General features: G+C 36.4%; 1 protein-coding gene across 2 annotated transcripts in view; it reads right to left on the bottom strand.

Moving 5' to 3' along the window:
• ADK (adenosine kinase) overlaps window positions 1–27,617 on the bottom strand; it is a 657,653-nt gene that overhangs the window by 430,023 nt on the left and 200,013 nt on the right. For both annotated transcript variants that reach the window (XM_066349840.1, XM_066349841.1), the window contains exon 4: window positions 27,479–27,557. In XM_066349840.1, the coding sequence (XP_066205937.1) occupies window positions 27,479–27,557 (79 nt within the window). The remainder of the gene's footprint in view (window positions 1–27,478; window positions 27,558–27,617) is intronic.

Below are 27,617 nucleotides of genomic sequence, written 5' to 3'. Positions count from 1 at the left end.
CAAAGACTTAAATATAGGATCTGAAACAATAAACTGTACAGAATAAAACATAGACACTAAACTTATGGACTTAGAAAATATTTTATGAACTCGATCCCAAAGACAAGAGAAGAAAAGGCAAAATAAATGAACGGAACTATGTCAAACTAAAAAGCTTCTGCACAGCAAAAGAAACTGCCAACAAAACAAAAAGGCAGCCAACTAAATGGGAGAAGACATGTGCCAACAAGAGCTCTGACATGGGGTCAACATCCAAAATATATAAAGAACTCATACAATTCAACAGCAAACAAATAACCAGTGAAAAATGGGCAGAGCACCTGAACAGACACTTCTCCCAAGAAGACATACAAACAGTCAACAGATATATGAAAAGATATTCAGCTTCACTAGCTATTAGGGAAATTCTAATCACAACTATAATGAGATACTACCTCACACCTGTTAAAATGGCTGTTATCAACAAGAAAGGTAATAGTAAGTTTTGGAGAGGTTGTGGAGAAAAAGGAACCTTCATTCACTGCTGGTAGGAATGTAAACTGGTATAGCCACTGTAGAAAAAGAGCCCTGGCCAGTTGGTTCAGTGGTAGAGTGTCAACCCCAGCGTGTGGAAGTCCCAGGTTCTATTCCTAGTCAGGGCACACAGAAGAAGCAATCATCTGCTTCTCTCCATTTCCCCTCCCCTGCTCGCTCTCTCTCTCTCTCTCTCCCCCAGCCATAGTTCCATTGATTCGAACATGTCAGTCCTAGGCACTGAAGATGGCTCAGTGGAGCCTCTGCCTCAGGTGCTAAAAATAGCTCATTTGCAAGCACTGGCACCATGAGCATCAGCCCCAGGCAGGGGTTGCTGGGTAGACCCTGGTCAGGGGCATGTGGGAGTCTGTCTCTCTATTTCCCCTCCTCTCACTTAAACAACAACAACAACAACAATAAGACAGTATAGAAATTTCTAAAAAAATTAAGAATAGAGTTATCATATGACCAAGCAATCCTTCTTCTGGCTATCTAACCAAAAAAATTGAAAACATTTGTTTGCAAAGATATATGCACCCCTATGTTCACTGCAGCATTATTCACAGTGGCCAAGAGATAGAAACAACCAAAGTATCCTTTGATAGATGACTGGATAAAGATGTGGTACCTATATATACAATGGAATAATACTCAGGCATAAGATGAAATATTGCCACCTTCAGAATATTATGCTAAACAAAATAAGTCAGTCAGAAAAAGTTAAGAACTATATGATTTCACTCACATGTAGGATAAAAACTGCAGCTCACAAATACAGACAATAACATGGTGGTTACCAGCAGAAAGGTGTGATGGTGGTGGTGGAAGGATTGTAATAGGTTAAAGGGAACATATATATGGTGACAGAAGATGATTTGACTTAGGGTGGTAGGCATACAATGCAATGTACAGAACATGTATCACAGAAAAATATACACCTGAAACCTATATAATCGTCTTAACTGATGTCACCCCAATAAATTTAAATTTAAAAATAAAAATAAAAAAAAAATAAAATTCCAGAACTACATAAACACACACACTGACTTACATATAATTGAAAGAAAACAAAAAAGAGATTGTTGTCATTTTTTTCCTCTCTCTATTTTTCAATCTGCTAACATGTTTAGTTTAACAAAATGATTTTTAAAAATGACAAAATAAAATGATTATAAATTTTAAGGAGTCTTACTGATATGGATGTGAAGGCAAAGTATAAATCTGCCACAACTTCTTAGATGCCAGGTTTAATTATGTGTAGAGGAGTCCAAGAGCAGAGTTTGCCTTTCCCTCTACTACATAGTCACTCCAAAAATATGAGGTCTGTAAAATCAGAACTGTACATTATTCCAAATCTGGTACATTACATGTAGCCATTACTGTTATAAAATTAAGATTCATCCCTTAGGGGCCTAAAGGAGAAAGTTAGGAATTGATAGTTCCTGCTTTTAAAAAACTGCAGCACTGGCTATATTATTAGTGACTATTATCTTTCACATTTAGTAAAATTTTCCTCGGGGTAGGGTTGCATCTAGTAAGTTTTGAGAAGGAAAAATGACCCATTTAAAATAATTTAAAGAAGTCTCTATATAGTTCAAGTTTTAAACTTTTTCATTATTTAAGGCACATGACACATTTATATAAAATTTTTCACAGGGATATATTACTTTTTCATTACACAATATATATGAATAACTGACATATTTCAAATATTAGTGTTCTATGCTAGTTATATTGGTCTTCCTGATGAACATTTCATTTGATTTTTAATTTGAGAGAGTAGGTGACAAATATTACTTAAAACTCAAATTCCTAGTGGTCAAGAAATATAAATAAATACTATTGTTAACAGAACTGGAAAGCAATCTGATTTATTTAATGAAGCATGTTATTGTAAATGTTCATATTTACAGCAATGGTATGCCATCTTTATAAACTTAATACCTCAACACCTATTCTTTTTTTTTTTTTAAATAAATTTTTATTAATGGTAATGGGATAACATTAATAAATCAGGGTACATATATTCAAAGAAAACATGTCTAGGTTATTTTGTCATTAAATTATGTTGCATACCGCTCACCCAAAGTCAGATTGTCCTCCGCCACCCTCTATCTAGTTCTCTGTGCCCCTCCCCCTCCCCCTAACTCTCTCCCTCCCTCCCTCCCATGTCCTCCCTCCCCCCACCCCTGGTAACCACCACACTCTTGTCCATGTCTCTTAGTCTCGTTTTTATGTTCCACCAATGTATGGAATCATATAGTTCTTGTTTTTTTCTGATTTACTTATTTCACTCCGTATAATGTTATCAAGTTCCCACCATTTTGCTGTAAATGATCTGATGTCATCATTTCTTATGGCTGAGTAGTATTCCATAGTGTATATGTGCCACATCTTCTTTATCCAGTCTTCTATTGAAGGGCTTTTTGGTTGTTTCCATGTCTTGGCCACTGTGAACAGTGCTGCAATGAACATGGGGCTACATGTGTCTTCACGTATCAATGTTTCTGAGGTTTTGGGGTATATACCCAGTAGAGGGATTGCTGGGTCATAAGGTAGTTCTATTTGCAGTTTTTTGAGGAACCACCATACTTTCCTCCATAATGGTTGTACTACTTTACAGTCCCACCAACAGTGAATGAGGGTTCCTTTTTCTCCACAGCCTCTCCAACATTTGCTATTACCCGTCTTGTTGATAATAGCTAATCTAACAGGGGTGAGGTGGTATCTCATTGTAGTTTTGATTTGCATTTCTCTAATAACTAATGAATCTGAGCATCTTTTCATATATCTGTTGGCCATTTGTATCTCTTCCTGGGAGAAGTGTCTGTTCATGTCCTCTTCCCATTTTTTTATTGGATTGTTTGTTTGTTTGTTGTTGAGTTTTATGAGTTCTTTGTAAATTTTGGATATTAGGCCCTTATCTGAGCTGTTGTTTGAAAATATCATTTCCCATTTAGTTGGCTGTTTATTTTGATATCAGTTTCTCTTGCTGAGCAAAAACTTTTTATTCTGATGTAGTCCCATTCATTTATCTTTGCCTTCACTTCTCTTGCCATTGGAGTCAAGTTCATAAAATGTTCTTTAAAACCCAGGTCCATGATTTTAGTACCTATGTCTTCTTCTATGTACTTTATTGTTTCAGGTCTTATATTTAGGTCTTTGATCCATTTTGAATTAATTTTAGTACACGGGGACAGGCTGTAGTCGAGTTTCATTCTTTTGCATGTGGCTTTCCAGTTTTCCCAACACCATTTGTTGAAGAGGCTTTCTTTTCTCCATTGTGTGTTGTTGGCCCCTTTATCAAAGATTATTTGACCATATATATGTGGTTTTATTTCTGGGCTTTCTATTCTGTTCCATTGGTCTGAGTGTCTATTTTTCTGCCAATACCATGCTGTTTTGATTATCGTGGCCCTATAATATAGTTTAAAGTCAGGTATTGTAATGCCCCCAGCTTCATTCTTTTTCCTTAGGATTGTTTTGGCTATTCTGGGTTTTTTATAGTTCCATATAAATCTGATGATTTTTTGTTCCATTTCTTTAAAAAATCTCATAGGAATTTTGATGGGAATTGCATTAAATTTGTATATTGCTTTGGGTAATATGGCCATTTTGATTATATTTATTCTTCCTATCCAAGAACAAGGAATATTTTTCCATCTCATTGTATCTTTTTCGATTTCCCTTAACAATGCTTTGTAATTTTCATTATAAAGGTCCTTTACATTCTTTGTTATGTTTATTCCTAGGTATTTTATTTTTTTTGTTGCAATCGTGAAGGGGATTATTTTTTTGAGTTCGTTTTCTAATATTTCATTGTTGGCATATAGAAAGGCTATGGACTTTTGTATGTTAATTTTGTATCCTGCGACCTTACTGTATTGGTTTATTGTTTCTAATAATCTTTTTGTGGAGTCCTTCGGGTTTTCGATGTATAGGATCATATCATCAGCAAAAAGTGATACCTTTACTTCTTCTTTTCCGATATGGATGCCTTTTATTTCTTTGTCTTGTCTGATTGCTCTGGCCAGAACTTCTAGCACCACGTTAAATAAGAGTGGAGAGAGTGGACAACCCTGTCTTGTTCCTGATTTAAGGTAGAAAGTCCTCAGTTTTATGCCGTTTAATATGATGTTGGCTGATGGTTTATCATATATGGCCTTTATCATGTTGAGATATTTTCCTTCTATACCCATTTTGTTGAGAGTCTTAAACATATCAACACCTATTCTTAAAAAGCCATGAAAATACCAGGATTAGAATAATTCTTCCTTATTTTGAAGCACAAGTCTTCAAACAAAAGCCAATATTAAAATTCTCCCGAGTTTTCAAAGTTTTGATATTGCAGTAACATATAAAAAAGGAATAAAGAAAATAAAAGAAGAGAAACAAACATAATTTTCAGGGAATGTGAATAAATATCCAGAAATTCAAATGAACTTATTACCCTAAAAAGCAATAGAACCAGTAAAGGAATGTTGTATTTGAATACAAAATAATTATACATCTCTTTACACCAGCAATCATGACATAGAAAACATGGTAAAAAAGAGATGTCATTGACCAATGTCACCCTGTTAAATTTAATTTTCTAAATAAAAAAATAAATAAAACGACATCACTTAAAATTATAAAAATAACAAGAATAAGGCCCTGGCCGGTTGGCTCAGTGGTAGAGCGTCGGCTTGGCGTGCAGAAGTCCCGGGTTCGATTCCTGGCCAGAGCACACAGGAGAAGCGCCCATCTGCTTCTCCACCCCTCCCCCTCTCCTTCTTCTCTGTCTCTCTCTTCCCCTCCCATTGCCAAGGCTCCACTGGAGCAAAGATGGCCCGGGCGCTGGGGATGGCTCCTCGGCCTCTGTCCCAGGCGCTGGAGTGTCTCTGGTTGCAACAGAGCAACGCCCCGGAGGGGCAGAGCATCGCCCCCTGGTGGGCAGAGCGTTGCCCCCTGGTGGGCATGCCGGGTGGATCCCAGTCGGGCGTGTGCGGGAGTCTGTCTGACTGTCTCTCCCCGTTTCCAGCTTCAGAAAAATACAGAAAAAAAACAAAACAAAACAAGAATAAGAATGATAGAACAAAAAAAAAAAAAAAGAATGATAGAACAATACTAATACTTAAACTATACATAACAGTATAAGTACCTTTAAAAAATATGAAACTATACTGGATAATTTAAAAAGAATATCTGAAAGAGATCTATGTCATTCTACTAGATCAAAATACAACATAAAAATGTCTGTTATAACAAATTTATAAACTGCACACAATGCCAATAAAATCCCAGGAGGATTTTTTAAAAATACATACATAAAATGATTCTAAAGATCATCCTGATGAAAAATTTTAAAAAGGAACAGGAGATAAAATTGTGTAGAAAAAAATATTGTTTATCTAACTACCTGGACTAAATATTTTAGTAATAATTTGAAACCTTAAGGGGAGGGCATTGGAGCTGAAGACAGAGGAAGAGGAAGTGACCAGGACAACTGATTAGAAACATGTTTCAAATTCCCCTCTCAGTGTTGAAATATCCTAAGCCCTGTGATGCTGGCAACCAGGGACAGTTCAAGAAATCCCCTCCACACTTTTGTGTTCCTGAAACAGTTTACTGCAAAGAACCACTCTTTCCCATATAACTAGATGAGACTCATGGATGCCAACCTTGTTCACCTATGACAAGACGGACAGTGAAGTCTGGAGCAGTCTTGATTCACTGGCATCCAGAGGCATCAGAGCAAACTCTTTATATACTTTTAGTGGCCTAGGCCCCGAGGAATAAAAAACAGGCTGATCAGGGTCAAAAACTGGTTTCCAAACATGCTCTGATATTTCTATGATATTTATTTAGCTTGAATGCTAACATGAAAACCTAAGAAGAAATATAAGGAAAATTATTGAACACACTATAGATTTAGGAATGTGTTATAGAAGACAAACATGGAACTGTCTTAAGTGGATAACTAGAGATTGATCATTATCTCTTTCTGAAAAAGATTTGTTTTCTTTACAAAGGAATTTACTGTAAGTTTCCTTAAATAAAAAATTTAGGCCCTGGCCGGTTGGCTCAGTGGTAGAGCGTCGGCCTGGTGTGCGGGGGACCCGGGTTCGATTACCGGCCAGGGCACATAGGAGAAGCGCCCATTTGCTTCTCCACCCCCCCCCCTTCCTCTCTGTCTCTCTCTTCCCCTCCCGCAGCCAAGGCTCCATTGGAGCAAAGATAGCCCGGGTGCTGGGGATGGCTCCTTGGCCTCTGCCCCAGGCGCAAGAGTGGCTCTGGTAGCGGCAGAGCGATGCCCCAGAGGGACAGAGCATCGCCCCCTGGTGGGCAGAGCGTCACCCCTGGTGGGCGTGCCGGGTGGATCCCGGTCGGGTGCATGCGGGAGTCTGTCTGACTGTCTCTCCCCGTTTCCAGCTTCAGAAAAATACAAAAAAAAAAAAAAAAAAAAGGAAAAAAAAATTAAATTAATATATAATTAACACAAAAATATATGTAAACTCATATATAAAGAGACTAACATTTCCTTTCTTCTACATTCAAGTAACAACTATCAATGAATAACCCCTTCTGACTCCAACTAACCAAATCTTCCAACAACAGTAAATACAAAGAATTTCCAAATCACTAACCAAAACTTAATAGCTAACCAAATAAAACACTCAGGAGTTTAGAAAAGGATAAAACTGTATTCAGCTTCTTAATACCCATAAGAACCATCCACTGACCAGTTTTAGGCCCCACTGCCCCATTGTCTATTTTTGAGAGAATTCATTTTGAGATAAGTAGTTGTTAAAAGAAGGAAAATCTGGTGTATTTTATTGTTTTTAATACATTCTCATCAAATTGTAGGAAATATAGATTTAGCTTAATTCAATTAATGGAAAATATCTGCTACACACATTTTTCAGAATGTAATAGTAGTTACAATTTATTGAGCTGTCATTACGTATAAGTCCTGGGCTTGGCATATTGTTCACATTATGTTATTTAATTCTAACAACATACTATATGGAGTTAGGTACCATCAAAACAACTGTAAAAGATTTTGAAACAGACCAAAAAGAATGCAGATGTCATTAGTGGAATTGTATGCATAAAGAGCACAGCCTTCTAGTTATATGATTCAATGAGGTTCATACCTTTTACCATATTAGAGCTATTTTATGAAACTGTGAATTATACATTACTGACAACAATGTTTTACCTGTAAATTAGTAAATAAAATCTGACCCTGTAGAGAGAAAACTGAAATCTGCCACCCCACAAAAAGTCAGTTTGTAATATTTGTAAATTGATTTCATGAATCACACATCTCTGGTCTTTGAAGTCTTTAAATCACCTGTGACAACTTACATGTTCACTAATTATGAGTTAAAATAAAACTGTTGACATGTTCATTTTATACCTACGTGTCATGATTTTACCCTTTTAAAAATATTAGCCTATAAAAGTACTATGGTTATTCCTGTTTTACAATAAAGGAAGCTGAGACTTGAAAAGGTTAGGTGATTTGCCCAAGTCTGCACATGTACAGCTTTGCTTAATTCTATGCCCCTCATCATAATGCTATGCTAAACTTTAGACTATTTGGTTGTTTACTTTATTATCTCATGTATCTTACCATCCAAAGTACCAAAGAACACAGAGAAGCTTTTCTTTAAAAAAAAACATGGCATCTGGGGGACACTGGAGGGATTGAGAAAAAAAGAGAGAGAGAGAGAGAGAGAGAGAGAGAGCGCTCATGGAAAACAATGTGGTGACTGCCTAAGATGGGGAGATGGGGAGGGTAGAGGAGGGATAAATGTAGATAGGTGCAGACCTGACTTGGGGTGGTGAACACACAATACAGATGTACAGATGATGTTTTATAGAATTGTTCACCTGAAACCTGCATGACTACTTTTAACCAATGGTACCCAAAAAAAATTCAATAAAAAGTAAAAAAAAAAAGGCAATGGGTATTACTGTCTTTTCTTGACCCTTTAATGATGGAACGTCAGTAACAATCCCAATCTGATGGTGGCATGCAGTTGTCTTTTATCAGTGCATTCTGACATAAGCATTAGAAACACCTCTTTTCCAATACAGATAGTGTAAATAGTGGTATTCAAATTAGTAGTCCACCCCCCCCAAAAAAATAACATGGCAGCTGACAGTACCACTATATAATCAGGGGGAGGGAGGGGCGGCAGAGAGAGAAGCATCAACTCATTGTTTCAGTTAGTTGTGCCATTGATTGCTTCTCATAAGTGCCCTGAGCAGGAACCAGTTTGGGATAAGCCAGTGCCCTCAGCACTCCGGGATGACTCTGCATCCTCCAGGGCCCATTATATAATTGAATTGATAAAGCAAGCTCACGATCCAACAAACTAAACAAATGAGACTTTTCCTTTTCCTGGAAGAGGTCTGACTTTATTTTTCAGTACAATAAAATGAATACATTATCCACAGACATTTTTTTAAAGTTTCTAAATTTTAATTCCAAAGTAGAATAAAAAGAATGGAACCAAAGCAAGAGTTTTACCCCCTGGATGAAACTAAGTCCCATCATTTGCAGTACTCCAACAGAAGCTCTCTTGCTTTGATTTCAGGTAGGAGAGACATGATCTCAAATTATACCCAGGTTTAATGTCATATTCTGGGACAATGCATGCCACTGAGATTTATAAGGATAAAAGTAAGCCCTTCTTTTGTAAACTGAATAATTATAACATGTATGTGTAGATTTACACTAGATAACCTCAGAGCGCAGTCATCAGTACTGAGACAAAATAGCATGTTTTATTGATAGTGGTAAAAGAATCTTTTAATAGGTTAAAAAATAAAGTTTGATAGATAATTAAAGGAAGGAAGGGAGGGAGGGAGGGAGGGAGGGAGGGAGGGAGGGAGGGAGGGAGGGAGGGAGGAAAGGAGGGCAGGAGGAAGAGGTTGAGGAAGGAATAAAAAAGAAGGGAAAAAGGAAATATAGATTTTGCTTTACACTGAAGAATCTGACATAACCTAAAAAGTATGTCACTTTAAAAATCATTTAAAAAAAACAAAACACTGCTTTCTTCACCTTATTTTGCCTACTAGTCTCTCATGATCTAATTCAACAATAAAAAGAAAAGATTACCAGAGAAGGGAGGTATTAATTCACATTTAATTTTTTCAGCTTTGAGGAGAAACATAATTTGAATAATCAACTTTATTTTGTAAGACCAAGTTACTCAAAATTATTCATTAATCTTAAAATTGTTACTAACAGAAACCTTATTTGCAATGACATAAAGGTTTCACCATACCTTGCCTTGCATCATCACCTGCCACATCCTGCTCTGATATTTATAAATATAGTGTGTTATGGGCATTTCTACAATTGCACCAGGCATAAGACATTAGAATGAGAATTCTTTGATCATGCCAATGTCATTTTCTCTTTCTAGATATAAGCAGTCTGGACTGTTTCCAGATTCCCAAGATATGTCTACTAAAATCCTTTTAATAACTAGTAGCTTTTTTCAGGTGAAATAGGTCACAAAAGAGATAATCAAAAATACATCCTGTGCTCCTGGAGTACTTATGTGGCGGCGCCACAAAGCAGGTGTCACTCACGTACGACACTACTTCGGTGACGTGGGACGACGCGTCGCGGCTCCGGCAGCACGTCATATCACTTGTTACAGCTAGCAGTGACAGATATGGAACTGGACACATTGACCACCTCATTAGCCAAAAGCAGGCCCATAGTTCCCATTGAAATACTGGTCAGTTTGTTGTTTTAAATTTACTTGTTCTTTATTTTAAATATTGTATTTGTTCCCATTTTGGTTTTTTTACTTTAAAATAAGATATGTGCAGTGTGCATAGGGATTTGTTCATAGTTTTTTTTATAGTCCGGCCTTCCAATGGTCTGAGGGACAGTGAACTGGCACCCTGTGTAAAAAATTTGGGGACCCCTGGTTTAAGTGCTCCAGTCAAATGAAATGGGGTAACTGAATGGATAAGAAAACAAGATCCATGTATATGCTGTCTACAAGAGACCTATCTTAAAAGGAAAGGTAAATACAGACTAAAAGTAAAGGGATGGAAAAGGATATTTCATGCAAATGGAAATGAAAAAAGCTGGGATAGCAATATTTATATCTGACAAAATAGACTTCAAAACAAAAGCCATAGTAAGAAACAAAGAAGGACACTACAAAATGATAATGGGAGCAATCCAACAAGAGGATATAACCCTTGTAAACATTTATGCACCCAACGTAGGAATACTTAAATATGTAAAGCAAATCTTGATGGATATAGAGGGAGAAATTGATAGTAATACAGTCATAGTAGGGGATTTTAATACCCCATTGACATGAAGGGCTAGATCTTCCAGATAGAAAATCAACAAGGAATCATGGCCTTAAATGACGTACTAAATCAGATGGAATTAACCAGTATCTTCAGAGCATTTTACCACAGATCATCAGAGTATACAGGGGATCCTCAGGTTACGACAGTCTTGACATATGACATTTTGAGTTTACGACGCTCACTCCCATAAAAACTTTAAAAAACAGAGACATATTTCGGTTTATGCCATTAGCATTGTACTTTTTTTCATACTCATTTTTTCTGTTACTACAGTACAGTATGTGGCCTAGTTGTGTTTTTATGTTCTAGATTATGACTTTACAACTGTGTTAGGATAGGGAAGTGACTTAGGCTAGGGTGTATTTTGACTTACACCATTTCTCCCAGATAGTCCTTTTTGTTGGCATATAGTTGGTTTGTAATATCTTTGTAGAACACTTTGTATTTCTTTGGAGTCTTGTTATATCTCCTCTTACATCTCTGATTTTATTATTTGGGTTCTATTATTTTTTCTTAATGAATCTGGTTAAAGGTTTGTTGATCTTATTTATCTTTTCAAAGCTCTTGGTTTCACTGCATTGCATTTTTACACTCTATTTCATTCACTTCTGCTCTGATCTTTATTATTTCCTTCCTTCACTTTAGTCTTTGTCTATTATTCTTTTTCAAGGTCCTTAGTGTAAAGTTAGGTTATGTAGTTGAGATCTTTATTTTTTCTTGAAATGGGCCTGTAACACTATGAATGTTTTCACTGTGTCCTGTCTATTTTGGGTTGTATGTTCTCATTTTCATGTTTCAAGATATCTTTTTATTTCTTCCTTGAACTCATTGTTAGCCCATTTACTCTTTAGTAACATGTTATATAGCCTCTATATCTTTGTGTGTTTTGGGGTTTTTCCTTGTGATTGATTTCTAGTTTCATACCATTATGATTAGAAAGATACTTAATATGATTTCAATCTTCTTAAATTTTTTGAGACTTGTTTTGTGTTGTAACATGAGGTCTACCTTAGAATATGTCCTGTGTGCACTTTAAAGGAAAGTACAGGGTTCCTCGGGTTACAACACAGTTCCATTCCTACAACAGTGACATAACCTGTGCTCCTCTCACTGACCAACAATGAAAGAGGTGCCCCTTCTGGAAGTGCAGCCAGCCGGATAAATGGCCTCAGGGGACTGCATGCAGCCTGCGGGCCATAGTTTGAGGACCCCTGACTTAAGCCATTTACATTTAAAGTAATTATTGATAAGTACATATTTATTCTTTTAACTATGTTCCTTTCTTTTTCTTTTTCCCAATCTTCTTCTTCCAGGCTCTTTAATATTTCTTGTAAAACTGGCTTGGTGGTAACAAGCTCCTTTAGCATTTATCTATCTGGGAAGCTCTTTATTTACAGTAATCTTCCATTTTAAATGATATCCTTGCTGGGTAAAGTAGTCTTAGTTATAGGTTCTTGTTTTTTAATAACTGAATATTTCATGCCAATTCCTTCTGGCCTACAAAGTTCTATTGAAAATCAACTGGGAGTCTTATGGGAGCTCCCTTGTAGGTAACTGTCTTTCTCTTGCAACTTTTAAGATTCTCCCTTTGTCTTTAGCCTATGTCATTTTAATTATGATATGTTTTGGTATGAGCTTCTTTTGTTTGGGACTCTCTGCACTTCCTGGACTTGTGTGTTTTATTCCTTCACCAGGTTAGGGAAATTTTCAGTCATTATTTCTTCAAATAGGTTCTTAATTCCTTGCTCTCTCTCTCTCCTCCTTCTGATACCGCTATGATGCGGATGCTGCTACACTTCTTGATGTCCCCAAAGGTCCTGTCTTTTCTACCTTGTCTTCCAAATCACTGTTTTGATTTTTTGCTTCATCTAACCCAGTGGTAGTCAATCTGGTCCCTACCGCCCACTAGTGGGCATTCCAGCTTTCCTGGTGTGCGGTAGCGGAGCAACCAAATGGTGCCGCGATTACATACTAATCAACTGTTGACCAGTCAAGATCAGGACAGTGGTCAGACTGTTACAGGGCATTTGTATTGGGACCGCACCCGACTTCTTTCGCGACCACCTGGCCTGCATCTGCGAGTGGCCAGGTACCTCATCCCTGGTCCACACCTGCCACCCAATCCAGCGAGCAGTTTATGATTGCTACTGTCACCCAAAAACTAGCAGTTCATCATTTTATTACCCCGTAGAGAAAGAACTCCACGGTTTGACGCTTCTTTCTATGACAGAAACTGCTGAACAATGGAGACACCAATTAACTCATATTTTTGTCTCAATTCCCGGATTTTAGGGTAATAGGGTGACATTCTAGGAACCCCCCCCCCTTGGACTGCCAAAACAAGCCAATGTCTCACTACTTAACCCAATTGCAAAGAAGTGATGCCACAGGCCAACACCCGCTACATAAAATTTTTTAAAACGCACAACCACGGACACTCACTAACTTAGTCTCGTCTCGACAAACTCTCCCTCAACCACAAATGACACTTGTAATGTTGCAACCACGCAACAGACTTCAAGCACCTAAGTTTTGTTCACGTTACATAAGTGAAGCTAAATCATTACATAATTGAAACTAAAATCAGTACATAGATTTCTGAGAGCAAGCACGTGCTTACAGCTTCAAACAAAATATTGTGAAATATCGTGAGCCCATGTCTCAAAAAAAAAATATGCACGCAGCTATTCGCCAGAGTATCTGAAGATGGGTTTCATAGAATCTGTTGCAAATAAAAAACATCCAATGTGTTTATTGTGCCATAAAACACTATCCAATGAGGCAATGAAGCCAAGTCGATTGCGAGAATATTTTTCTACAAAGCATCCAAATGACAAGGACAAGCCCATTGAATATTTTCAGGAAATATATAAAAAATTTCAAAATCGTTCAACTATTGTTGCATCATTCAAGAAATAACATACAATGAACAAAGATGGATTAATTGCCACTTGCCGCATTTCACAAATAATTGCAAAAAATGGTTAAAACTTTAATATTGGAGAAACTGTAATAATACCCTCTATAAAAGAATTTATCTCAACAGTAATCATCAAGATATACCTCAAATTTTAAAAACATTGCCCCTAAGCGATAGCACAGTAAAGAGATGAATTGATGAAATGGCAATTAATGTTGAAAACAAACTTATAAGTATTCTCCAAAACTTCATTTTCCATGCAATTGGACAAATCTACCATTGTAGATAATGATGCTTTATTGATGGCATATGTACGCTATTTTGATGAAAACAATATATTACAAGGAGAAATGTTATTCGCAATAAATCTCATCACAGATACAAAAGGATTATCTATATTTAATACTGTGAGAACACACTTTACAAAAAATAATATTGCTTTGAAAAATATTGTTGCATGCGCTACTGATGGAGCACCATCAATGGTGGGTCGCTATCGTGGATTTGTTGCTTATTTGAAGCAGGAAGTGCCAAATGTTTTATGTATTCATTGTGTGGTGCACAGACAACATCTTGTAGGAAAACATATAAGAATAAGTCTCCATTCATCATTAACTATAATAATCAAGCTGTAAACAAGATCAAATCCAATGCAAAGAATGATAGAATGTTTTGGCAGCTTTGCCAGGACAATAATAAAGATTTTATTAAGTTACTTTTGCATACAGAAGTTTGGTGGCTGTCAAAGGGTACATCTTTGGCTAGATTTGTAGCATTATATGATAGTGTCATACAATTTTTTGAAAGTAATAATGAGACCAATCTGTGTCAACAGTTAAAAACAGTAAAGAATGATGCCTTTTCCTTGGCAGATATTTTCAAGAGGTTTAACAATGTCAATTTTCAGTTTCAAGGAGCTAATAAAACTCTTACAGGTTGCCAAAGTATTGTGCTATTATTTATTGACAAACTTGAACTACTTTGTCATAATCTATTGAAGAGAGAATTTCATCAGTTCCCTCAATTATCACCTATAAAAGATGATGTAACTCCAGAGGATATTGACAGATTCAGTAGCCACGCTCACCTGGTGAGCCCACGGCTCAAGCCAGTGACCTCCGGTTTTCGAAACTGGGTCCTCTACATCCCAGTGCAATACTCTATCCACTGCACCACCACTGGTCAGTCTCTTTCTACCAGTCTTGATGTGACTTCTTCTGTAAATCTTTAGTTATAAGATCTCTTCAGCTAGTCTTCAGTTGGTTATTCAAGATGATTGTTCTATAATTTAATTGCAATTCTAGTTTGGTCCTGGGAGGAGGTGAGTGTAGCTTCCACCTACTCTGCCATCATCTTGGATCTCACTCATTTGTTTGTTGTAGGAGGTTTTTCTAGTTTCCTTATGGTCTATCAAATGTTATGAAATACGTTAGAAGAAATGGCATATAAATTTCAGTTTTATTATACTCTTTTTCTGCATTCTCATCTTCCATGTATTATCAAATTAGACAAGGACATTCTTCTTGATTCATGTTTAAAAAATATTTTACTACAGGACATCTTATCCAAGTCCAGCAATAATTATAGCCATCTTTTAGGCACATGACCAAGGAGGTTATCTCCTTCCAAGTATTTAAAGAATTTCTTTTCTTCCTTTTCAGAGAGACAGAGGAAGGGAGAGAAGGGAAAGATGGGGGATTTGTTGTTCTACTCAGTCGTGCACTCATCGGCTGCTTCCCACATGTGCCCTGACTGGGGATTGTACCCACAAATTGTTGTTTCAGGACAATGCTCTCAACCAGCTGAGCTAACCAGCCAGGGCACAACCATATATTTTAAATCAAAATTCACATTATGTACATGTATTCATTTTGAGAAAACTGAAAAGTGACCAAAACACTCACTAGGAAAGCATCACTGTCACAGGTAAGCAAATCACAATCCCCTGTATATAATGCCTGCTGTATATAAGGTGTGCAGAATATTTATCAAATAAGATCCTTTTATTTTCATTAATAAGAAGTTTACAATGAATAGGATTTGCCAAAATTTAAATTTGTACTGTCAAACATGAAGATGAAAAAAGTCTAGAATTATATTTGGATATAATATCTACAATATTTTGTTTTATGTTGCCTGTATTTCATTAAAATCTTCCAAAACAATTTTGTTAAATTTTGATTTAAATCAAAATATGTAAAGCTTAATGGGAACAGTTTCTTGCTTACATGATTTGCCCCATGTTATATAAAGGTATGATTGTTGGTAATATCTGATAGAATGAGTTCTACATTATAAAGTGTTCACCTTTACTTTCCATATTTCTTTCAGTTCATATTTCAAAGGGATGATGACTTTTGAAAATAATGTTCTCTTTCAATGTTTCTGCATATTTTTCCATACCTACCATGTAAGTTACTGTTAAACTACTAAACAAGGAGAAATCTATCTAATTCTGGTGTTGTATGGGGAAATTACCTTGAAGCACTGTTAGCCTCCAAGTACATAAGCAAGCAAGCTATCCTAGAGGTCACAAAATAGAAAGGGTTTACAACCAAATTAAGGCATGAAATCACAGATTTACCCATTTAAGACACACAGCAAGAAGCAAAGAAAAAAGCTGGAGTAAGTTAACACTTTAAGATGAAATCAAGTACTACAAGGACCATACTACCTGAATGTTCAAAAGTCTTTCTCTCTCTTCACCTCACCAGACTTTGCTAATGCTCATGGTATAATTATGAAAACAGGGTCACAATATGAGCAAGAGGACACATAAATAGTAGTGCTTAGGAATAAAGAAGTGTACTCACTTGCTCTCTAGGATAGACTCAAAGGAAGGATATTAGAGCTTGGGAAATAGCCTGGTGAAGAGTCATGGTTTTAATTGCTCTTCCTGGATACAGTGCATATGGGGCGAGAATTAGAACATATTAAGTGTCACAAATGAGTGATCAATTTGAGGGTGATATAACTCTCAGCCCAGTGGTGCATGATTATGATATGGTTTTTCCATTTTGGTCTATCTATGAATAATAATCTTGTCTGTTACAATACAGTTTTTCTTAATTCTATCTTAAGTAGTCTTACAGGTTATAAACTTACTTGCTATTAATATCCAACACATCTTGTCAAGTTTGTCTGTTTCCCAAGCTACTTGCTTCTTTACTATCTATACTTATAACATCCTGTAAGTTTTGCCTAATTCTTATAAGCTACCAATTTACTGTCTATGAATTTCATCCATCCTGTTTTTCTTGTCTTTATATAAGTATGATACTTGTTATTTTCAAAACACATTTACAGAAAAGACTAAACATTATACAAGGTATATAGCAACAAAAATATAGAGAATTAAATGATACAGGAATACCTGAATGATAACTGAATGTTTATATTATTATAGATCTTAGTGTATTTTAGATCTAAGGTTCACAGCATCTAGCAGATAATTAGTGTACTTTAATGGAACATGTAATTTTGCCCAATACTTGCTTCTTCAATAATCTAGAATAATAGAGAAAATGGAAAGCTGTAATCCAGTTGTTTTCTGGGGTGAAGGATAACTCAAATGGATAAGAAAAGAAGGCAACAGCCAAAACCCACCAATCAAACACTCTTAACACTAACAAAACCCAGCACCTTCCTCGGTGGGCCATCCCTGTCAATTCCTGTCTTTTGTATTTGCCTAAACTTTTAGACAGCTTTAAAGATGATTTCAATGTCCTCATTCATTCACCACATCAGATACAACCAAGACTGTTTTCAGATTGTTACCTCTAGGACTCTAAATGTTTTTTTTCAGATTTCACTTAAAATTTTAACAGCACAGCTTAGGTTACCAGTTACTACCAAATAAACAATGACTAAAACATAGTCGATGCTCAATGTACAATGTACAATTATATACAATGGAAACAGTTCTTCCTGTTAAATTTTCCTTCTAAAGAAATATTTTTCAAACTATGTGATTATCCTCCTCATAAATTAAAATTTGGCAATTATGCAGTTGGCTCATCAATCAGATGGAAAAGTACTTTCAAAATATTAGGAGAACTGAAAAAGCTAAACAGTAAGTTCAATTGAAAGCTAGAGTGAAATAAGTATTTTCACAAACATGAGAGCCACAAACTTGGTTGGTTGTTCTGTCCAAGAAGAGGTAAATGTAAGTTTTGCTAAAGTGAAGAAAACTAAGAAAAATGGAAGGGGTTTGGTGAAAGCCTTCAACCCTAGTAGTTTCCAAACTTTAATAAGTACAATTTTTTAAAACATTCATTACTCCATTAATCCTTACAACTTCCCTCTGAGATAAGCTTTAAACTTCACATTTACATTTTAAAGGCCTAGAAAAGTTGAATAAAATGATATGGTTTCATACCCAGTAAAGTGACAAAGTTTGAACTTAAACCCAGTTCTAACAGATTCTCGTGATCCCAAGAACAAGTTCATACATGATCTTGTTATGTTGCCTAGTTGATTGATGAATAAGCAAAAGAAATCTATAAATGCTACTGAAACAATTCTAGAATCTATTTTTTTATTTTTTTAATTGTGCTGAAAGCAACATAACACAAAGTTTACCTTTTTAATTATTTTAAGTGTACAAGTACAGTGGCAATAAGTACATTCACATTGTTGATTTTCTGTGTGATGTCATGGTATGTTAAAATCCACTGCTATGACTGTATTGCTGTCAATCCCTCCCTTTATGTCCATCAAAGTTTACTTTATATGTTTAGGTGCTCCTACATTGGGTGAGTAAAGGTTTCCAAAGATTATATCTTTTTGTTGGATTATATCCTTTACCATTGTATATTATCCTTCTTTGTCTCTTACTACAGTCTTTGTTTTAAAGATTATTTTGTCAGATATAAGTATTGCCATCCCAGCTATTTTTCCCATTTGCATAAAATACCTTTTTCCATCCCTTTACTTTTAGTCTACATGGAACTTTCATTCTGAAGTGGGTTACTTACAGACAGAACATAATGGGTCTTGCATTCTTATTCATTCAGCTATTCAGTGTCTTTTGATTGGAGCATTTAAAACATTTAGATTTAAAGTAATTATTAATTTATTGTATTTATTTTATTCCTTTATGTATTTATTGCCATTTTATTCCTTTCACTATGTTTCTCTGTTTGCTTATTTTTTCTTCTTCTTCTCATCTAGCAGGCCTTTTAATATTTCTTGTAATACTGGTTTGGTGGTAACAAACTCCTTTATAGTTTTTTCTTGTCTGGGAAGCTCTTTATTTAACCTTTAATTTTAAATGATACCTTTGCTGGGTCAAGTAATCTTGGTTGTAGGTCCTTGCTTTTCATCACTTTGAATATTTCATACCAACCCATTCTGATCTGAAATGTTTCACTGAGAAGTTAGCTAACAGTCTTATGGGAGCTCCCTTGTAGGTAACTAACTTCTTTTCGCTTGCTGTCTTTAAGATTCTCTCTTTGTCATTTTAATTATGATGTGTCTTAGTGCAGGCTTCTTTGTGTCCATCTTGTTTGGGTCTCTCTGTACTTCCTGGACTTATGTGTCTTTCCTTTACCAGGTTAGAGAAATTTCCAGTCATTATTTCTTCAAATAGGTTCTCAATCCCTTGCTGTCTCTCTTCTCCTTTAGGTACCCCTATGATACTTGTGTTGTTATGCTTCATGCTGTGCCAAAGGTCTCTTAGACTGACCTCATTCTTTTAAATTCTTTCTCTCCCCCTGTCTGGTTGGGTGTTTTTTTTCTACAAATCTCTGATTCAATCCTCTACTTCATCCAACCTACTGTTTATTTCATCCAGTGTATAATTGATATAAAATATTGTATACTTCATTCCTGACGGGCTCTTTTTTATGATTTATATGTATTTTTATTGCTTGCTATCTCTTTGTTAAAGATCTCACTTTGTTCCTTGAGCATCTGTATCACTATTACTTTAAACTCTAATATCTGATAAATTGTTTACCTGTTTCATTTAGCTCTTTTTCTGGAGATATCTCCTGTTCTGTCATTTGAGTCCTGTTTCTTTATCTCCCCCTTTTGACTGCCTCATTGTGTTTGTTTCTATGTATTTATATTAGATAGATCTGATATGACTCCTGGTCTTGGTGGGGTAGTATAATGTAATAGGTGTTTGGTTGGATTCAGTGGTGCAATCTCCTTGATTAGGTGCTCCAGGAATGTCTCTTGTGTGGATTTTGTGGGCCCTTCTATTTTGTGCATGGAATCAACCCGCAGTCTGGCTGCCTGTGTGGCTCTACCACAACAAAGTATACAAGCTGTACAGGTACTGACCACAGGAAGCAGACTTTGTCTCAGCTGAATTTGATATCTGACAAGATCTCCCTTTGATATACTACTTGTAAAGCTAATTAGATCCTACTCTGATGTTTTCTGAAGCTGGCCATGGTGTGTGTTGGTTCTGGGCCTCTTGGGAAGGACTCTGGTGCAGGCCAAGGTAAGATGCTGCCAGTGACTGGCCCTCAGCAACCTGTTTGAAGCTACCAGCAAGCCACAGATTTTGGCTACCTCTGATGGGCTTAGGTGTATGTGGAAGATTGAAGCTGCACACCAAGCCTGGCTTTTACCAGCATTGGGTCTAGGGGCAGGTTAGCAAAAGTCTAAGGCACCTTGAGATCCAACTCTGATCCTACTGGCTGCCTATTAGACTCAGTCACTCTAAAGAGCATCTGGTGGAGTCAGGGGAATGATGTAGTAGATCTTCCCTGAGGGGGAGAGATACCAGTCAGGTTATGGGTGTAGCCTCTACCCCAGAGCCACTGGTCTCAGTCTGTCCTGGATTTGCTCCTACATTAGCAGAGTGGAGGCACTAGCAGTCAAGACTGTGGGGCCTCTGGAGCCCCAAATGTGGGTCTACCAGCAGCCAGAAGGGTAGTTCTACTGAATCTCCCAGGAGGGGGAAGCTCCAGTCAGATTCATGGCAAAGAAAGGAAAATGGGACCTGCCTCAAAACAGGACAACTTAGTCACTGTCACTCCAAGTCTATTCAGACCTCTATTCCCTGGTCAAAGCTGCTGACTCCTCAGCAGGGTCTAATCTCTGCATAGGACGCGAGAAGAAGTCTAAAGGGTAGGAGGGCAACTGCTATCCCCCAAGGTGATGCCATACAAAGGGGAGTTCTCCACCCAAGAAAGGTGGCAACTCTAGTACTGGAGAATGACTCAGCACAAGAATCCTGGTGGCTGTCCCCAACCTTGTCTCTCCCTGGAGCTCAGACTCTTCTGACACAATTCTAGTCAACTCAGCCCTCCCTCTACCAGAGCCCAGGGCAAATAGTTGCGAAAGATACTTTGTGTGTTGGCCCTTTAAGAGTATGCCTCCATCTCTGCAGACTCTGTCTCTTTTTGGCAGTCAGAAATCTTGCTGCTTTTCACAACTGAATGCTATGTGGGTTCCTCTTCCTAGCTCTGGTTCTCTGGGACGGGCGGTCTGCCTTGGGGTTTTGGGCCCACACTTCTCAGGGGAAACACCACACAGGTGAGGTATCCCTCCAGAACCTAAGGTACAGCTCTTTGGAGCAGGGCCAGCCCTTTTTTGCATCTCTGTCCATCCTACCAATCTTGATATAGCTTCTTCTATGAAAACTTGCTTATAAGATTCCACTTCATTTAGCATTGAGTTTGTTGTTCAGGATGACTTTTCTTAAATTTAGTTGTAACTATAGTTTGATCCTGGGAGGGGATGAGTATAACATCTACCCACTCTACTACTGTCTTGAATCCTGTTATGGTTCTTATAAATTTGTCTTTTAGGGGTGGAGTGAATTCCTCCTGTAACATTATATTGTATAGTAGATCATAGTTCTTTCTCTCCACTCCAAATATATTTTCACTATAATAAAAGCTTCAAGAGCATGGACCAAGTTATTAGCTTTTGTGTCACCAACATCTAACAGACTATCTCGCGCACAATAGGAATTTAAAAAATGACAAGGAAAAAAGGGAGAAAAAGAGAAAAAGGAACATTTCTTGTACATTTTGGCTGAACTGAACCAAACCACACTGAATTGCTCTCCATATGATATAAAAGGAAGATGGTTAGACTCGCAATCAGGATGAGATTTCAACAGCAAATATACTACTCACAAAAATTAGGGGATATTTCAAAATAAATATGAAGTCATAAAATATCCCCTAATTTTTGTGAACAGTATATATCACTAATAATATAAAAAAAGATTAGATGAGCCACTCAAAACTTAAAATTCCATTTACTTCCTTACTAAAGACAGAAATAAATAAACCATTACTAGAGTACATTGTTACAATACACATGAACTATTATAAAAACTGCAAAATAATAACAGTTTGGCAATGACTGTTCTATTACTGAGACTAACATAAGGTAGAAATCCAATGGATGCCTCGATATTAATTATTTAAGTAATAAACTTTGGGAAGGTAGAAATTAATGAAGATGCTCAAGAAAGAAGAGAATTTATTAGTGGACAGCTAACAGTTTCCCATATCTAGAAACAGAAACAGCTGAAGAGGTAGTAGAATGTGCTTTGATAGACTGAGGCTTTAAAAAAGATATCTCAACATAATAAAGGCCATTTTTGACAAACTATCAGCTAACATCATACTAAATAATAAAAAACTGAAAACTTTTCCTCTAAAATCAGGCACAAGACAAGGCTGCCCACTCTCTCCATTCCTAGTCAACACGGTACTGGAAGTTCTAGCCAGAGCAATCAGACAAGAGAAAGAAATAAAAGGCATTCATATTGGGAAAGATGAAGTAAAGGTTCGACTTTTTGCAGATTACAAGATCCTGTATATAGAAAACCCCAAAGACTCCACGGAAAGGCTATTAGAAACAATAAACTAATATAGTAAAGTCACAGGATACAAAATTAATATACAGAAGTCTATTGCTTTCTTATATGCCAACAATGAAACTTTGGAAAATGAACTAAAAAAAATCCCCTTTTACAACTGCAACAACAACAACAAAAATACCTAGAAATAAACATAACAAAGAATGTAAAAAACGTATATACTGAAAACTACAAAGCATTACTAAAGGAAATTGAAAAAGACACAATGAAATGGAACAATATTCCTTGTTCTTGAATAGGAAGAATAAATATAGTTAAAATGGCCGTATTACCCAAAGCAATAAACAAATTTAATGCAATTCCCATCAAAATTCAAATGTCATTTTTTAAAGAAAAAGAACAATAAATCATCAGGTTTATATGGAACCATAAAAATACCCCGAATAACCAAAATAATCCTAAAAAAAAAAAATGAAGCTGGAAGCATTACAATACCTGACTTCAAATTATACTACAGAGTCATACTAATCAAAACAGCACGGTATTGGCAGAAAAACAGACGCACAGACCAATGGAATAGAAAAGAGAGCCCAGAAATAAAACCACATATATATGGTCAAATCATCTTTGATAAAGGGGCCAAAAACACACAATGGAGAAAAGAAAACCACTTCAATAAATGGTGCTGGGAAAATTGGAAAGCCACACACAAAAGAATGAAACTTGACTCCAGTTTATCTCCTTGCACAAAAATTAATCCAAAATGAATCAAAGACCTAAATATATGATCTGAAACAATAAATTATATAGAAGAAAACACAGGAACTAAACTCATGAACCTTGGCCACAGAGAACATTTTATGAATTTGACCCCAAAGGCAAGGGAAGTAAAGGCAAAGATAAATGAATGGGGCCACATGAAATGAAGAAGATTCTGCACAGCAAAAGAAACTGGCAACAAAACAAAGAGCCAAATAAATGACAGATGATATTTCTAAACAACTTCTCAGATAAGGGGCTAATATCCAAAATATATAAAGAACTCATAAAACTCAGCAACAAACAAGCAAGCAATCCAATAAAAAAATGGGAAGAGGACTTCAACAGGCACTTCCCCCAAGAAGAAATACAAATGGACAACAGATATATGAAAAGATGCTCGTCTTCACTAGCTATTAGAGAAATGCAACTAAAAACAATGAGATAACACCTCACACTTGTTAGATTAGCTATTATCAACAAGACAGGTAATAACAAATGCTGGAGAGGCTGCAGAGAAAAAGAAACCCTCATTCACTGTTGGTGGGAATGTAAATTAGTACAACCATTATGAAAGAAAGTATGATGGTTCCTCAAAACAAATTAAGAATAGAACTACCATATGACCCAGCAATCTCTCTACTGGGTATCTACCCACAAAACTAGAAAACAATGGTACATAAAAACACATGCATGTTCATTGCAGCATTGTTCATAGTGGCCAAGACATAGAAACAACCTAAATGTCTTCAACAGAGGATTGGATAAAGAAGATGTAGTACAATGTAAACACAACAAATTAAAATTAGTAAAAAAAAAAAAAAAAAAGTAAATATATCACCGTAAAATAAAAAAAAAGAAGATGTAGTACATATATACTATGGAATACTACTCAACTATAAGAAATGATGACATAGTGACATTTACGACAACATGGATGGACCTTGATAACATTATACTGAGTGAAATAAGCAAATCAGAAAAAACTAAGAACTGTATGATTCCATACATAGGCGGGACACAAAATTGAGATTCACGGACATAAATAAGAGTGCAGTGGTTACCAGGGGGAGGGAAAGGGAGTTGAAGGATAAGGGAAGGGGCAGAGGGCATAAAGAGAAACAAATACAGGGTGATGGAGGATAATTTGACTTCGGGTGATAGATATACAGCATAAATGACTGGCCAAATGATGTGGAAATGTTTTCTCCTAATCTATGTACTCTGGCTGACCAATGTCACCCTCTTAAATTTAATTGTCTAAATTAAAATAAATAAATAAATAAATAAATAAATAAATAAATAAATAAATAAATAAATCTCTTATGGACAGAATTGTGCCCCTACCCTGAAAATTCAGATGTTGAAGCTCTAAAGCTGTGACTGTTTTTGGAGATAGGTCCTTTCAGAAAATAATTAAGCTAAATGAGGTTCTAAATGTGGGGCCCTCATCCAATAGTACTGGTGTCCTTATTAAGAGGAAGAAATACAACAGATGTTCTCCATGTGGGCACAGAAGAAAGGTCATGTGAAAACAGTGAGAACAACAGCCATCTCCAAGCCAGAAAGAAGACCTCTCCAAAAATCAATCTTATACTTATGACCTCTAAAACTGTGAGAAAATAAATTTCTCCTAAAAGCCATCCAGTCTGTAGTATTTTGTTATGGCAGCCTGAGTGAACTAACACGTTATCCTTTTTCTATTAACATGAGCTTACAAAGTAACAAGCAGGATGTTTTACAAAAACAATACAAATCAATTGACAAACACAGACTCCTCAGGCCACTGTGTAAAAACAAAACAAAAAAACACCTTAAAGATTAAGTTTTACAACCTAACCTGACCAGGTGGTAGTGCAGTAAATAAAGTGTCAACCTGGGACTCTGAGGACCCAGGTTCAAAATCCTGAGGTCACCAGCTTGAGCGTAGGTTGCTGGCTTGAGCATGGGATTATTGACATGATAACATGGTCTTTGGCTTTAGCCCAAAGGTCACTGGCTTGAGCAAGGGGTTCATTGTCTCAGCTAGAGCCTCCAGCCCCCACATATGAGAAAGGAATCAGTGAACAACTAAAGTGACGCCAACTACAAGTTGATGCTTCTCATCTCTCTCTCTCTTCCTGTCTGTCTCTCTCTCTTCTGTTGCAAAGAAAAAAAATTTACAACCTAAAATATTTTAATAATTTTTTAAAAATTTATTGATTTCAGTGAGATAGGAAGGGGGAGAGAGAGGAAAAAAAGGAACATTGAGCTGTTCTTGCATGTGCCCTGACTGGGGATCAAACCAGCAACCTCTGCACTTTGGAACGATAGTCTAACCAACTGAGCTATCCAGCCAGGGCACAACCTAGAATATCTTTTTTTTTTTTTTTTTTTTTTTTGTATTTTTCTTAAGCTGGAAACGGGGAGAGACAGTCAGACAGACTCCCGCATGCGCCCGACCGGGATCCACCCGGCACGCCCACCAGGGGCGACGCTCTGCCCACCAGGGGGCGTCGCTCTGCCGCGACCAGAGCCACTCTAGCGCCTGGGGCAGAGGCCAAGGAGCCATCCCCAGCGCCCGGGCCATCTTTGCTCCAATGGAGCCTTGGCTGCGGGAGGGGAAGAGAGAGACAGAGAGGAAGGCGGGGGTGGGGGTGGAGAAGCAAATGGGCGCTTCTCCTATGTGCCCTGGCCGGGAATCGAACCCGGGTCCCCCACACGCCAGGCCGACGCTCTACCGCTGAGCCAACCGGCCAGGGCAGAATATTTTAATACAATGATTAAATGTGAATTTTGTCATATGCAGGAAAATTACATTGTGTCTAAATCAACTAAGATTTAGTTCAAAAAATAGAAATTGTTCAACTTTTGTCAATTTCCCACTTCTCCAGTACTTACAGTTAATAAAATTCAAAGGAAGAACATTAATCAAAAAAAATTAAAATGACCGAAGTCCATCAGAATTGACCTATAACTTCAGTGAGTGGGATTTGGAGGAACTAGTTTTTAAAATGAAGAGGTAAGAACCAGGACTTTGTAAAGTTTTTTCATGTCCTTTATAATTGGAATTTTAAATAGAACACTAATTTTCTCACTCAAGATTAGGTTAGACTTGAAGAGTATATGTCAAATAAGTTTATCCAATTACCCAATGGAAGATATAGATATGGATATATAGATATATAAATTTATACATACATATTTGTATGTGTGCATGTATGTGTATATGTAAACGATGTACTCAGAAACACACAGATAATTAAATACAAATGACTATAAGTATGTATACAAATATATATGTATCTATATGTAACACGAGAAAACTTGTAGTATATTATAGAAATGTCCTTTCTAAGTACTATGTCCTTTCTAAGTATATGAAATGCAGAAGCTATAAAGATTTATTATTATATTAAAAAAACTAAATAGTTCAGCACAGTAAAAACCAGTTAGATTTAAAGTACAAGAAATACTTTTAATTTATAGAATAAAAATATCCATAAGATGAGGAATTTCTACAAACCAATAACAAGAAAAATTATAATAGTCAAAGAATTTGCCAATTAAGACAAAAATATAAAGGAACAATAAACACATTAAAAGATGTTCAAGTTTACCTATAACCAAAGAAATACCAAATAAAAGTAATTTTGTTGGTCAGATAGGAAATGATTGCTAAAATCCTAATTCAAAACCAACAAAACTATTCTATAGCAACAAAATATAGGCTGAAACAATTATGCACAATGACCAAAAGTCTAGAACAGTGGTAGTCAACCTGGTCCCTACCGTCCACTAATGGGCATTCCAGCTTTCATGGTGGGCGGTAGCAGGGCAACCAAAGTATAAATAAAAAGACAGATTTCACTATAGTAAGTTGTTTTATAAAGATTTATTCGGCCAAACTTAGCAAAAATCCGACATAAAGTACTTAGTAAGTAATTATTATTATATGCTTTAACTTGCTGTAATTCTGCTTTATAAATTTTATAAAGTAAAGTTATTTCCCTACTTTATAAATCACCATACTGTGGAACTGGTGAGCGGCTAGAAAATTTTACTACTAACAAAGATACAAAAGTGTGCAGTAGGTATAAAAAGGTTGACTACCCCTGGTCTAGAACCATTTTGAATCCATTTCTTTATAACTTTAAAAATAATGAACCAACCTGGGCCACTTTCATTGAATTCTGTGTAGAACCACCAGCATGATATTCAACTTTGAATTTTTTTACAAGTTCATCAAACCTATAAGGAAATCACAGTAGAAAAAGAAAGTTAGCATATGTCAGTTGTCATAATGCAAAT

The sequence above is a fragment of the Saccopteryx leptura genome, chromosome 9 (genome assembly GCF_036850995.1).
Source record: "Saccopteryx leptura isolate mSacLep1 chromosome 9, mSacLep1_pri_phased_curated, whole genome shotgun sequence".
Classification (NCBI taxonomy): Eukaryota; Metazoa; Chordata; class Mammalia; order Chiroptera; family Emballonuridae; genus Saccopteryx; species Saccopteryx leptura.
The sequence above is the reverse complement of the archived record's forward strand: the minus strand, read 5'-3'. Positions and strand labels throughout refer to the sequence as shown.